This window comes from Pyrgilauda ruficollis, unplaced genomic scaffold (assembly GCF_017590135.1).
Source record: "Pyrgilauda ruficollis isolate IOZ18807 unplaced genomic scaffold, ASM1759013v1 scaffold78, whole genome shotgun sequence".
Lineage (NCBI taxonomy): Eukaryota > Metazoa > Chordata > Aves > Passeriformes > Passeridae > Pyrgilauda > Pyrgilauda ruficollis.
Window position 1 is genome coordinate 120,682 of NW_024529710.1, and position 15,207 is coordinate 135,888.

The following is a 15,207-nucleotide window of genomic DNA, read 5'->3' on the forward strand; positions in this document are numbered from 1 at the left end:
TGGGGATGTCTTAAATACTGAAATGTGTTTAATGCTGCATAATGCTTGCTTTAGTGTTTAACATCTGTTTTGCTGTTTTTCCTTGAGTTTCATTTTTGCTTGGAGTATTTACTTGAATTTTATCAAATTCAGTGTAATTCACCAAAGAATTCTTTCAAAAGCCTTAAAAGAATATATTTAAATTAAGCCATGTTGGCATTCTGTATTGTAAATAACTACATTTACAGTTATTTTTAAACTAGATCACCCTAGAATGTGGAGTAATGAGTAAAGAAAAGTGTTTATAAAGTCATTCATAGCCTTCTAAATACCAGAAATCTGATAGCAACATGTCTCCTATTACTTTTTTACTACACAGGTATATTGTCAGATTCATTTATCCTCCATGTAGGAATTAAAAAATTTCCACAAAACACTTTCTGAAAGCAACATTGTCATCAAGTTTAGAAAGTCTTCCAAAATAACTTTTTTTTTTTCCTTTTTTTTTCTTGACCATTATAAAAATAACAATTGCCATATGATGTTTTGGGCCCATTTCATAACAGATACTGATTTTGTCTTCAATATTGTCTGCATCTTGGAGCTCACACATTTCTGTATGTGGTGACAGTTGTAGCTCTTGAAATAAAAGTGCTGAAGAGATGTAGATTATGTTCTAAAACAATCTCCAGTATAGGCTGCTTCTTTCTTTAAGGCACATAGTTTCCTACAGGCCTGACTTTAAATTATAAACAGAATTGCAAGGATTAGCAGTACAAAGCTTCCCACACTGACAAAAACTACTATTGTTTACTTGTACAAAACAGATTATATAAAACTCTTGCTCTGTGTAGAAGCTTATTTTCTATATAATTTTTACTTCCGTTTAGTGGGACAGCTGCATTGCCACATAGATATGAACAATACATATGCATTTCATTCAGATTACAGTAAAGGGAATCCTGCTCAAAAAACTTCAGTGCTTGTACCTCTGGACGTAAAGAAAAAGAAAGCCAAAACTGTAGCATGGATCTACTTAACTGAATAAGACAATCAGGAGAACAAGGAAATAATAATGAGAAAACCACCAATATCAATACCTATAAGACCAAGAGTCTCACCACATTGAGCCAAAAAATTTAAATATACAGTATTGACAAGAACACAATAAAAATTAACAGAGTTAGATAATCTTAACACAAGTACCACTTCCATTACAAACCCCCTAATTTTTTTATAGTTTGACTTGAAGCCTGAGATATTTTTCAGAAAGAAGAACAGTGGTATGGCAAAGAGGTTAAGGGCTTTCAGAGACAGAAATACTTACACAGCCTTTCAGTGGGGTTCATGAGAAACATGGTAGGGATGATGATAAGTGCCTTATTCTGCTTCTGAGTTTTAGAGACAGTAAATTAACATTTGGAGTCTGCCTGTTGGGAGGAGGAAAGGAAAATAATTTTATTTAGCAATAAGTCTGCATTATCTTCTGCCAGACCTGTCAAATGGCTCTTCTACACCCTCAGCAGTATTTAGCAATTTCAACTGACAATACCTTAAAAATATGCTCAGTGTAGAAAAACTGTTTAAAAGTAACTGAACTGTTCATTGTGGAACCCTTAAAAGAGAAGCATATTGAATGGCTGGTCCTTTACCAATATTATATTTAAACATACCTCACACATAATTTTTCTGGTTTTGAAACCTCAAGGAGATGATTCTGGATTATTTACTAAAAATTACCTTGGAAATCTTCTTCAAAATACTTCACCAACCACTAGTTTATGAATATGGTATTTGCAAAGCACACAAATGAAATAATTTTGTTATTAAATAAACACAAACAAAGATGGAGTAAAAAATTGTGAGTACACTCAAAACTCCTTTAGAAAAGGATTTTTAGCAACTTCCAGACACAATCTTTTTCACATTGCAAGGCAAGAGCCCAAAATTAATAATAAGGCACTAAAACCCTTCAGGAAAACTGATGCAAAGAAATACTTTACTTTGAATTATATAGGCATAGTAAAGACTTCTGAACTTTAATTTCAGGCAAAAAAAATAATCAGTATGAAAGCTGGAATAACTGTCAGGTCCTATGGTATCACTACAGCATGCTGCTTCTTTCCTTACTGCCACTGCCCTTCCTTGAGTTCTCACAATGCAAAGAGCCTATACCCAACTCTTGGAAAGCAATGTAATGGTGAGGGACAGGGCACAGGAAAGGGAACAGGACGTGCAGCACATTGCTGGCCTCTCTGGCCTTCCTACTTTGCCTTTCCCCTTGTTTAATCTGTGTTGGAAGATGTCTGAAAAAGAAAAAAAAAAAAAGGAAAAAAAAAGAAAAAAGAAAAAAGAAAAAAGAAAAAAGAAAAAAGAAAAAAGAAAAAAGAAAAAAGAAAAAAGAAAAAAGAAAAAGGTTACCACCCCCCTCCAGCTCTTGCTGTTTTATCATGTGAGAAGTCTTCACTGAGCTACTTACAGGAAAGAATGCATGACAGAAGAGACTTATTGCCACACTGAGCCTGTGCTGTCTAGGCAGAATGCTGTAGTCACTGCCATCACAGAAGTGAAACCCTTCTGCAGTCTGTGTTTTTTCTTGCTCCAGCTAGGCAATTGTCTGCTTTGATTATTACACAAGCTAGTCAGGCAAAAACTTTCCTGCCTTGGCATAATGTTGCAATTGCAAAAGCAACTTGTAAGGTGATTTCCCCGACCTGTTAGTTTTCAGTTATCATGGTTTGCAGACAGATGGAAATGTAGGAAAACATATCAACAACAAATTATTCCAGTGAGACAATTTTGGCTGGTCATTTTTATACATCATTCCACAATCAGCTGACCTTGAGAAATCTTGCAGAATTTGTTTTGCTTTCAGTGGAAAGTAGAGCTCACTACCTTTGTTAACACAGTGGTACCTGAGCAAAAAGTATTCTAGAGGAGAGAAGACAAAATGGGATTATCTTGACATTTACTGGTATCTCACTGACCACTAACACTCATGGAGCAAGTGGTCTGTTAACACCATTGAGACAAGACTACGAGGGTGCAAATGGCCAACAGGCCAATTGTTATTATGTGGTTAAGGGACCGGTGTACAACACGGGCTACTAACGTAGATTTCAGCCAGTCATTTATAAAAAATGGCCCCTGCACACAGACATATCCTTAAAAATTTCTTTTTCAACATGATTTCTTTTTCTTGGCATGAAATCATTTTGCAACAAGATCATTCATATAGATGTAAGAAGTTATTCAACTCCATCCAGATGAAGTTTTTGGCAAGAAAGTCCCTTCCAGAAATAAAAGCATAGCTATTTACTCATTTAATGCTGACTTTAAAAGTGCCTATACTTGCCTTGTGGTTACCGTGTTCTTTTTTCTTTTGTTACCAGACTAGTATTTGAAGATACCTACATACTTACCTCCTCATTTTTAAGATAACCACTTAATAACACAGACACACCCCAGGCAGTTAGAAACTAAGAAAATGGCCAATTTGTCTGAAATGTTCATGGCTTAAATCTTGCAAACACCAAAAAATTACACATACAAAAGATATTTTCTTTGCCCGTAGTAGAGACTGTATCACATAAATAAAAAGTAAATTGAATGATAGTAAAGTATGTGATTGAGTCACCTTATTTGTTCCTCATTAGCTTTCTTCCTACGTTTGTTCCCCATTAGCCTCATGACGTTTATCAGTCAAGGTGATTGAATATGACAGATTCCATCTGCAGTTCATATGACAAGTTACTTGAATGAACATAAAAGGGTTTTTTTTCAGAAACACTTCTCAGAAAACTGCTGAAGATATGAGGCTCCACCAGCTTCTTAGAACCTGCAAGAATCAAGTAACAAGCAGTGACATAAATTTGCCCTAATGGCTGTGAGCAGCAATCACTTGGGGTGTTCTCCCCTCCACCCAAATGCTCCAAAGGGTCCAAGTTCAGGGCTGGCAGCCACACCTGCCTGAACTGAGCTGTCCTGCCCTATGGATGGACACTGTCATATTCTTGTCTCTAGTGCTACCTCTGGCCTCATCCCCTGCCCTGGCCCTGATCCATTACCATGTCTGGGACTGCTGGCAGCTCCTGTATGGAAGTACCCCAGACCCCGGTGTGTTCAGGTGCGGCCAGACTGCCCCCTGGTCAGGGAGGATGCTTTCTGTCTTAGAGGTATCCTCAGCACCTGTTTTGCTCCTCAGGCTCTTGAGTAGCTCTGCTGTTGCTGCTTGGTGACTCTGACTATGTATAATGGAGCCACAGGAATAGGAAAAGGGGGTTGTCTCTCCATCATCTCTCAAAGTAATCTGCCTTGTGAAGGAGGAAAGGGGAATACCAGGAAAAAAAGGGAAGCATAAAAGCATGTCAAACATTGCTTCCAGCAAGCAAAATTCATATGTGCCAGAAAGAGTTATTAGCTGTGTTATTAGCACAACAGTGCACCAACTCAATCCAGCAAACAGTACAAGATCATTTTGATTTAAAATAACATTGAACAGCATCTACGTAGAAGATGCTTGAGGAATGAGTCTCTTGCACCACAAAATGACTGTGGTTTCAGCATTCAGTTATGCTGAAACACGTGCAGAGAAGTACAAGTACCTGTAACTCTTAAGTGCTTTAAATTCTTTTCTCCCTCTTCTGTTGTAAGCTGCTCCTTGGGCTTTCAAGAGAGTAATTTTCCCTCTTCATTTCCACACCACAGAAAAGGAACATGTGAAAAGAAAGCTAAGAAAATGAGTGGAAGTTTTTGCTACTGAATTTAAAGAAGTCAGTATTTTAGCATATAGCCCAGTTATACCAGATGGCAAAGTATTTCTGAAAATGTTGTTCCATATAGAAGACCTAAGTTCTTAAAACACAGAGACAGTATCAGAAATGGTAGTACAAGTACAGGGAAGTGCTTCTGGCAAGAAGAGGTCACAGGAATGAACTATTATACCAGCTAACATTGATAATATTATGGTCACGGTCATCAGATAAAATTTCAAATGCAATCAAAGCACAAAACAATGAAAGCACAAATAGGGGGCAGATGTTCTCTGGCATACTGTTTAACTGTGTTGCAAACAGAAGGCAGAGGCAAGTTGAAAACTATCTTATGTGCGCCTGAAGGCACAGAAAGCAGACACCCTGTTCTAATCCTTTGAAAGATGAGTACAGCAGCCCTTTCACCTAGAAATTCAGCATGATAATGAAAACACTGAATACTTCCAACTGGTAGTTACTGAAAACACCCTGATCTGAAAGGTGCTTATTTTAAAAAAAATATTTTAAATTAAAATTTGTCTCCCTAGCACATACCTACAAAGCAGAAGCAAACAATGGATATGGTAGGCATCTAGCTCATATGTGATTTCTTAGAGACAGTTACATATTTTTGAAATTTTACTCATGATTTGCATGCCTCATCTGCTCTATGCTGTTTTGACAAGGCCAACATGCCAGAAAATTTCCCTGACAATCACTGGAAGATTTCTTCTAGACTCTTATGCCATCCTATTCCATGACAGCTAAGATTAGTATAAAAGAATGCTTTTGTCCTTTGACATACAAGAAAAAGGAATTGGGATACTATGCTCTGCAGTGGTAGTCTAGAAAAAAATTTAAGAATAATAAAAAAATTAAGGTGCAGAACTTTCAAAAAATGTTCAAATCACCCATACCGTGAGTCAAGTTAAACTAGTGGTCAACAAAGTATCTATTTAAAGAATGTGCAAATGATAGCACTTCCTACTGAGGAGAAGTCTGTTTCCTTCTCTGTTTCATTTCATGTCCTGTCTGGAGTTTCCCCATGTTTTCAAATCTTGTTTACCTTATACCTGAGACAACACCAGAATATCCTTTATAAAGGATTTATACTCAGATTCTACTTTTCATCTGGCTCTTATTTAATCTTTCTGTATGAACGGTGACCTGTTCTTTAGAGCCATGTAAAGTATGCATCCCTTTGACACAGTGCTGTATTTTATACCCGATGGGAAGGAGCTGTGGAATGAGTAAAATCAAAACCACTGGTTTGAGACTATCAGACCACAATGTGAAATCCTTCTATATAATTATTTCGTATCAAGTGTATAGGCTCGTAGTTAGCTCAATTCACATCACTTCTGGATGGCAGTGGGGCTGAACCACAACTCTATCTTTTCAGGACCAAAAGACTCACTATTGTGAATTGTTAACTCATTCCATCAGCAGTCCATGAGGTTGTTCTAGGAGTGAGAAAATTTGAATATTTTGGTATGCTTCTTTGGAAGCTTGTGGCTAAATTTTACTGGGGTGCTAGTGTGTATGGCTCCTAGTAAAAACACATTTTCATGAATTCAGGCAAAACTACAAATTTACTTGTAGAACCTATTAAAAGCTAAATAAAATTAAAAATAAAATATGGGCGGTTTAAAATTATCTATTAAATTAGTAGTAAAGCTTTCTGTTAATAAAATTTCATCTACCAGAGGTGATATTTCTCTACATCTTTGAATGGTACAGAAGCATTTCTGTAATCTGTATTTTCTTGTAATATTAAGATTTTGGTACAGGGAAATATTTTATCTAACCATATTAAAAAAATACTTCCACATATGAATTCCACCAGTAGAAAATTAAACTCCTTTCTATTTCACTATTGGGTCATAACATACTTTCAGGCATCAAAATATTTCCTGTTGAAGCAAAATTGAGCAGAATAATTACAGCATGCTAAATAATTCAGGGCTCAGTGGTTTGTCTTTGGTACGAGTTTACGCATCCCACATAATGTCAAAAGTAAATTAGATTCCAGCTCATGACATTTAACAAGAACCTGATAAACAGATAATTTCTCATTATATTTTTTGGGTTTTATTTATTTTAAAACAAATATCACTACATTTAAAATATGAGAACTTTGTAGGGTTTTTTTTGAGTTAACCTTTGGAATAGTTTTAATTAAGGTTTCTTCACATTGTGGATGTACCACTTGCAAGTACGTGCTATGTTAGTAATTTTATTCTTATAATAAGATACATTTTTTCCCAGACAACTATTTTTTCCAATAACTTATTCAATGCATGTGGCAACTCATGTTCATATGTTACATTCAACAACCCATGCATGCAGATAATTGCATCTTCAGTGCTGATATGAAGTAGTTAACAAGAAAAAAAAAAATAATTTGAGTCATTAAAATTCTATGCTCTTTACTTAAAAACAAAACAAAACAAAACAAATGTGCATATATTTCCATTGGATTAAGAATCAAAACTATTGAAGGTGAATTTAACTAATTCCTAACCCACCTGGTGCTGGACCAGCTACCATTTCACATAGCATAGAATAGAAACTGCAGATCCTCGTGTCTTAATCTATAGTTGAGGGTCTTAAGATGTAAGGTTAGGCATGTGGCTTGACTAAATAACATGGTTTGGGGACATTGTAAGAAATTAATCCAATATCCCAAAGGAATTCTGGCACAGACAGGGTTTGAATCCAATTCCAGCACGGCTTCACCTGAGTTATGTGACCCTTCCATTGTCTATTGATACTTCTGGCATGTCTTACCCATTTTTATAACACACCAGAAAATTACTGGAAAATAACATGCGTTAGAGAATTTTCCTGTTTCCCTTCAGGAGGACATAAGAAGTTAGTTATTGCTCATGTTTGTAAGAAACTTGGATACGGAGTAAAGAGAATCGATATAATTTCTATGTAAAATTAACAGGAAAAGGGACAATTCAGAGACCACAAACCTACAATTTGGCTTTGAAACTGCGTATTTCAGAATACCAGTCTTTATGTTAAGATCTTGCTCATCATTTCAGTTCTTGGGGATTAGCAGCACTGATAACATCTAAGATACAAAATTCTTCCTCTCTGTTCACGTGACATGTGGTGACATACTAATCATTAGTCACTTTAGTAAATACAATGTTGCCTGGCTGATTTTTAGCTCACAGCACAGTATATTTAAAACAGCCCATTCTGTATGTATTTTACTTTTGTGCTCTGTCAATTACCTATTACTTTTCCTCTCACTCTCATCCGTACGCCAAGAGCTTTTCATGGACCTGAACTGCCGTGCCTCCTGCTTTCTTTCTGCCTTCTTCAAAGCAATCTTTGCAAACAAGAGTATCTGTCAACCTCTATCTGCCTTCAAATCAACACATAAGTATGCACCTTCCTTATGAGTCAAAGACTTTCCCTTTATTCATTATTTATGCACGTTTCTGTAGCAGTTAACAACAGCCAAACTCCAGTCAGTCAAATAACTACTGTGAGTTTTTGTATGTCAAGCACAGGTTAATGCAGCATTTAATCTGCCGATTAGTTGCTTTGAAGAAATTTAAAATACTGGCCCTTTAAGTTATCTCCACCTAAGAAAAGTAAGCTAGAACTCTGTATTCTCACAGAATGTCTTTCTGGAAGAAGTGATTCTAAAATCAGCTGAAAACCTAAGTATTTCTTTCTTCCTGTAAATTTACACCTAGCCAGGACAGAACATACACATCCACTGCACTTTCCAAGTAAGGAACACTATATTATCGATAAAAACCTGTCAGCCTACTGACAGTATCGCCTTTAGAGAGGCATGAAATCTACTCATAATCTAGTTTGCACTATTTAATGTGCTTGAATTTGTTTTCAATGCGTGTCCAGTCGGCGTTCGTACATTCTTAATCTAATCAGACCTCGATCTTAGTGGTAAAACAGAAAAAACCAGAGAGAGCTGGGAATACAGCTCAAGTCTTCAGGTGCCGGCTCTCCTCCGCTCCTTCGGGGCCGAGCCTGAGGGCGGGTTCCCGGCTCCGCGGGGCGGGGCGGGAGCGGCGGCGGGAGCCACCTGCCCCCAGCGCCTCCCTCCGCCCTCGCCGGGACCGCGCCCGGAGCTCGCTCAGCCGCCGCCTCGGCCCGGGGCGAGGCTTCCTGCGCTCGCCGCCGCCTTCCCCGGGAGCCAACCCCGGGCTGCGGCCGCCCGGCGGGGCTGAGCGGGAGATCGCGCCTTATGCAACCGGCTCAGGGAGCGGCCGCCGCCGCCTCGCCGGCAGCGACAGCAGCAGCAGCAGCAGCAGCCGCAGCCGCAGCCCGGTGCTGTGCGTGAGTCCCGGGGCCGAGGGGGAAGAAGGTGTCCGGGCTCAGCCGTGCGCGGGCAGCGCAGGCACTCCCGCCCCGCTCCCGCCGGGCCGTCCCGCAGGTGCGGCGAGGCCGAGGCGGGCGGGGGCTGCGGCCGTGCCGTGCCGTGCCGTGCCGTGCCGTGCCGTGCCGTCGGAGCTCCCTGTCTCCCTCGCTCCTGAGCGGTGTTGGCCCGGGCGTCCCCGCTGTGGAGGAGGTGAGGGCGGGAAGAGCCTCAGCCCGTGCCGGCCTTCGCCTCAGCGCCCTGCCCGGCCGTGTGCCCGGCGGCCCGGCTGCGGGGAGATGCGTGGCTGGGACGACATTTACCCGCTCCCAGTGCCGCCCTCCTGGGTACCGGGGGCTGCTGTCGGGATTCTTTCCTTGCACTTCATCCAGAAACTCCTCTTTCCCTATTTCTGGGCCGACTTGAGATACCTGCTCAAAGTGTTGACCTATGGGCTGAGAATGGAGGTGTACCGGCTGCAAGGGAGGGTTGTCACCGTCCTGGACAAGTTTGTGAAGCTGGCGGAGAAGCAGCCCCACAAACCATTCCTCATCTACGAAGGGACCGTTCACACCTACAGAGATGTGGACCGCAGGAGTAACAGGATAGCACAGGTGTTCCTGCAGCACGAGGCTCTGAAGAAGGGAGACACCGTGGCCTTGCTGATGGGGAACGAGCCAGACTTCATCCACGTGTGGTTTGGACTGGCCAAGCTGGGCTGTGTGGTGGCGTTCCTCAACTTCAATGTCCGCTTCAGGTCTCTCCTGCACTGTGTCAGTAGCTGTGAACCCAAGATACTGGTTGTGGGAGCAGGTAGGGTATACTCCTCATTCCTACATCCAAAGCTTATAATGTCACATCTCCCACATACCTGGCCCTCCCGATTGTTTGTTGGAAACCTGATTTAGAGATGTTCACGGAATGAAAGAAACACAGAGCTGGAGTGGGCCTCAAGATGTTATAAAACTTCAGCCTCTCAGGCAGAATCAGTTATATCCCTGTTTTGTAAACATCCGTTTAACCTTTTCTTGAAAAATGTGTATTGCAATAGAGTTTTCAGGATCTAGGTACAGCCTGTTCCAAGTGTTTAATTGTGTCAGTAAAAGTGTCTCTGAAAGCATTAAAATTACCTGTTAAGAATAATTTTCCATTACTTCTCAAGTAGTCAAATTTAATCTTACTTAAGTCACGTACTGTATTCTTTTGTACTATCTGCCCATCCTTCTACTGATCAAGCACACTGCAAAACTGGAAGGTGTAAACTTGGACTGTACAGCCTCTGCTGTTCAACTGTTTGCAGAGGTATGACAGTTTTCCAAGAATAGAGTTTCAGGTGTAGAGTACATAGGAGATTGATTCATAATAGCAAACTTGGTGTTGGATTGTAGGAGAAACTGCTGTGTCTGAATAGGTATGGTAGTGTGTGTGTTGCAACTTTATGGAGTATTACATTTTTATTAAGTGCTTCAAAAGAATTTAAAATCTTGTTGCAGGCATCCTGGGCATTGTATGTTCAAATTGAGTTTAATTAGATAGATATGTAAACTGAAGACAGATCCAAAACATTAACTTGCCAAAACTCATTTATGATGAAGTGAAAGTGAACCTGCAAGGCTCAAAGACTGCACACAAGCTTGACACTTGATTGGAAGAAAATATTTCTAAATATTGCATATTAATGTTGTCCCATCTCTTTAAAAGTATTGTTTCAAGTTTCCTTTGCCTCTTTCCTGTTGCACATCTTCTTGTTTTACTGCTGTTACACAAGTTGTGGGGTTTTACACTTATGACACCTAAATTACAGAATTTTCTTCCATCTGTTCTCTGCTGCTATGAAGTTGTGTTTTCAAAAATGCATTTAAGATTTTTCCCTTATATATTTTTAAATTATAAATCTTCTCATTCTGATTCTATATGGTTTCCTAGTTTAAGATGTTTGGTAATGAAAACAAGCCAATGAAACAAAAGCCAATTTAAGTATAATTCAAATACGTGATAACTAGGCTTCTGAACTGGCAGCTTTTCATTTTGCGTTCTTTCTTAATTTTAAAAAAAAATCTTGTTTAGCTTCTGCTTATCAATATGTACTTTTGAGTGTACGGATTGAGGAAGGGAATTAATGTTCAGGAACGTTCTGCTCATTGACTATGGAAAGGGAGAAAGTTTGGATCAAAGCTTGTATCTGAGAGAAGTTTTTATTTAAGTTAGAGGTAACTAATGGTTGAAAAAAGCATTTGCAGAGCAGCGCTAGGAACTGTGTCTCAATTTGCTACCAGCAGCTGATAATGAGAGCAACTATGTTGAACTAGGTTCTTCTGGGAGTCTGTCTCTGCTCACAGGGGAAGAGCTGTGTGCAGACAGCTGATACAGCAGAAATACCAACAAATTAGTCTCTCAGCTGGTATTTTATATTTTGGACTTCTTACTTTATTAATGGCTTTTAGTCTCTGCTCTAAGTCTGCCAGTCCCATGAGTCTTCTCAGTATTTTTCATCAGGACTTAGAGGCTCTTTTTTATTTTCACCTGTGAAAGAAGTTAAAGTTGCCGGGTTGTCAGCTATTGACCACATCACACACGAGCCTCTCCAGAGGAGTCCAGATTTGGCAACTGAAAGTTTACACACAGACCAGTGACTGTGAGGCCTAACTCATACCACTCCTGAAAGAAACACACTGAACCTAATTATTATATTTTATTATATTATATTATAATTATATTATATTATAATTTCCCCCTAATGTTTATAAAAATTGTAGAGCAATGTTTAACACTGGGGTTACACAGTCAGTCACATAATTCTTAGAGGTCTATTATCATTTCATTTCCAGTGTTATTGAGTATCAAGGGATTCTTCCTCATCAATAGACATGAATTGTTAATTTTCCTCTTGTGGCACCATTTTCACGAATTGTGGATAGTTTGAACATGGTATGGTTTTTTTTCAAAGTATTTACACTAAAATTAATCCACTTGTGGTCTAATATTTGTCATTGCCATAGACAGGCATTGTGTCTGGCAATTAAGACTGTTTTTTCAAAATCAGAGAATAGTATGTAAATAGCAGTATTTCTGGATAGAGAAATTCTTTAAAAAGTATGTAGGTTTTTCACCCTCCACAAAGAAATGCAGTTCTCTTCTATTCTATTTCTTGCAGTAGTTACAAACTATATCTTCAGTGTTTTGGATGACCTTGGGTCTTAATCATAGATTGCAGCACGGGAGAAATTATCCCCTTAACAATTTGACTGCCTGTGTTCAGCAGGACCAAATTTGCTCTTGAAATTCTTGTCTGTAATAGCACATTATAACAGGAACCTGTTATATTGTTCTATTGTTATATTTCACTGTATATCTAGTTAATATTAAGATTTCATTTATGCTGAAGGGAACCTTCATCTGCTGCCTGAAACAATTCTCACTGCTCAGAATGCTGATGTAGCCTCCTTTTGTGTGAGATGATTGCATCTTGAAGCTTTTCTGTACCTCATTTTCAAAAACGCTTTTATTTTTTACAACTGTGATGCCTCCATACAATTAGGCTTGATATTATTTATGGTTGCATTGTCTTCCATACCTTGTTCTGTTTTTCATGGAAAACGCCTGTTGTAAGATCATTCTCATATGCCTTTTTTTACTCCTGACTTTTGTTGTGTGCCTGCGTATTGGCAGGCATTGTGGTTTGGTAAGCCCATCCAATTAGTATTATCTTGTCTTTGCTTCAGCACTTGGAATCAGACTTTCTCCTGATCTGACAGTTCTCTCATACTTGGATTGTTTTTTCTAACTTTACTTTGGAGTGTTTCAGTAGTATTTAAGTTTTGTGAGTTTGATATTGTTTTAATGTATTCTATGAACTCAGCAACTGAATGTTTTATTCTTAAGCCCCAGATATGTTACAAAAACTTCAAGGTTTCTTCCTCTTGTTGGTTTCTTATATAAAATGGCTATCTCTAAAAGTGTGGGGTTTTATTCTATGACACCGATGTTCTTTTAATTAATTCAGTGCAATCAAGTAAGTTTTTTTGTCTTCTTATCCAGGCTCTGGCTAAAAGGCAATTATAGATTCTATTATTTGCCAATATTTAGTCTTTCTGTTCCTTTCCAGTAATTCCATTTGCCTTTGTGTCAGAGAGAGCTTTTTTTACTTTAACTACTCTCATTTGTCTGATGTGTTCCCAGAGTATTTAGCTCTTGCTTTAATTTGTTGCTTAACCTTTTCACAGTTCCATTCCCAGAAACATTTTCTCCCACCACTCCCATTTTAGGGAATGTTTCTTGAAAGAGGTTCAAAAGCTAGAGTTTCAAACTGCATTTTTAATAAAACAGTTGTTAACTAACTTTTAAGTCAACGAGGAACTTGTAAAAGAGAAAGAAAGAAACTGCATACTCTTCTCTTTCAAAAGCTGTTCATTCTTACTACGTTACCAGACTATGCCACCCTTAGTTGTTTAAAAGCTGCTGGTTAAACAGAGGAGGTAAGGCACTGCTTAAAATGAAGACACCTTTTAAGGCACTATGTCCTTTTTGGTGAGTGTTTCTATTGAAGACTTGCTTGAAGAAGGGATTACATTGAATCTGTTCTATCCTTGTATCTATAGCAGCATCTGTATCAGCAATACTACTAAACAACACATACAGTTTAGTGACCCACCAGAAATGTACAAATTGAATTTATTTGCCAGGGCATCTCTAGTCTGTTCCTGTTGGGAACAGCTCACCCCAGAGTAGGACATCCCAGACTGCCGTCATGACTTCCGATGCAAGGATTCAGCTGTTAAGGGATTGCTTTCTAAAGTCCATGAGATTGATTTACATCAGTCCTGATAACAAAGGCTCTTAAGGGAGTGTACATGCTGCATGGACACGTGTGGGCAGCCTGCTCTATGTGGCCGTGCTTGAGCAGGGAGATCGGACCAAGGTGACCTCCAGAGGCCCCTTCTATTCACAGCCATCTTGTGATTTTGCAGTTCTGTTACAGAGGTATGTCTCCCAGCTGTATTGCATTTTTCTGGCAGAAGTTTTTACTCTTGAGGCACTAACAGTGCTTTTTGCTGCTGCTGAGTGTATTCTGAGCTAGACAGAAGCATGTCTATATCCTGGAGAAAGAGAGTAAGCAAAGTAATTTTTGTATTTGTAAATTAAAGTCATTTGATGTTACATACAAGCAGAAGTCTCATCTGTCATGTTAGTCACTGAATGAAAAAAAAGAATGGATTCTATTGAAACAACCTTTTCTTCTCCTTTTGGAATAAAAAGCTATCTAGACCTAAACATTTAGTACAAGAGGACCGTAAAAATCCTGTGGAAGACACCTGTTCTGTTAGACACCATATCTCTGATTATTTGCTCTTACTCTAGTCTATGTTTTGTCCCAGATGGTCTTTGAGGGGAAAAAAGAGCTGACTGTGATTTGCAAGGTGGTTTTATATTTTGTTACCTTTACTGCCTTCAGTGGCACTTCAAGATACCAGCACTGATCCTGAGCCCCAGTTGACTTTTCTGCTGTTACTGCTTTGTGAGAAGCCATGCTGAGTCACTTGGGGGATCAAGTACAAGTAACAATTAGTTTCTGAGGCCAGACAGTGTGGGGAAGAGTCTGGACTTGATATAACTTCCTGAGCATATCAGCTAGGGTACACATCAAAGTTATGTAAGGACCATTTCATGGAGTTTTCTTTCTGAGTAACTTTCTGTTCAGTACAAACTGATCTCATAATCTAATGTATTCCTTTCATCAGCGTGGGACTGTGTCCTTGCCAACAGCCTGCATGATCTCTCTGCTAGAAAATAACATAAAAACCTTTGTGCAACTAGAAGCCTGGGACAGTAGTTCAGAACATATTTTCCTTGCTTTCTCAAAATATGTAACTGAGTTACGTATTCATGTGAATACAAAGTAACAGTTTCACAAACTTTTACTGAATAATGCTTTAAAAGTAAGAGGAGAAAAAAAGCAAACAAAAGCAGAAAAAACATCCATCCTGATCAATTCCAGATATTTGTTCCTGGTAGGAGCCAAATAATTAGCAAATGGCAAACATTTGTATACAAGCAATGTAAACAGCACAGATGGAACTTGCTAAATTTTGTGTGAGGAGACATTTCTTCCAAAACAAGTAACCCAAAATCTAA

At 39.0% G+C, this 15,207-nt stretch overlaps 1 protein-coding gene across 2 annotated transcripts in view; it reads left to right on the forward strand.

Moving 5' to 3' along the window:
• The first annotated feature begins 8,901 nt into the window (after positions 1 to 8,901).
• SLC27A6 (solute carrier family 27 member 6) overlaps positions 8,902 to 15,207 on the forward strand; it is a 37,559-nt gene continuing 31,253 nt past the window's right edge. For both annotated transcript variants that reach the window (XM_041486729.1, XM_041486730.1), the window contains exon 1: positions 8,902 to 9,888. In XM_041486729.1, coding sequence (XP_041342663.1) covers positions 9,375 to 9,888 — 514 coding nt within the window. In that variant the 5' untranslated portion in view covers positions 8,902 to 9,374. The remainder of the gene's footprint in view (positions 9,889 to 15,207) is intronic.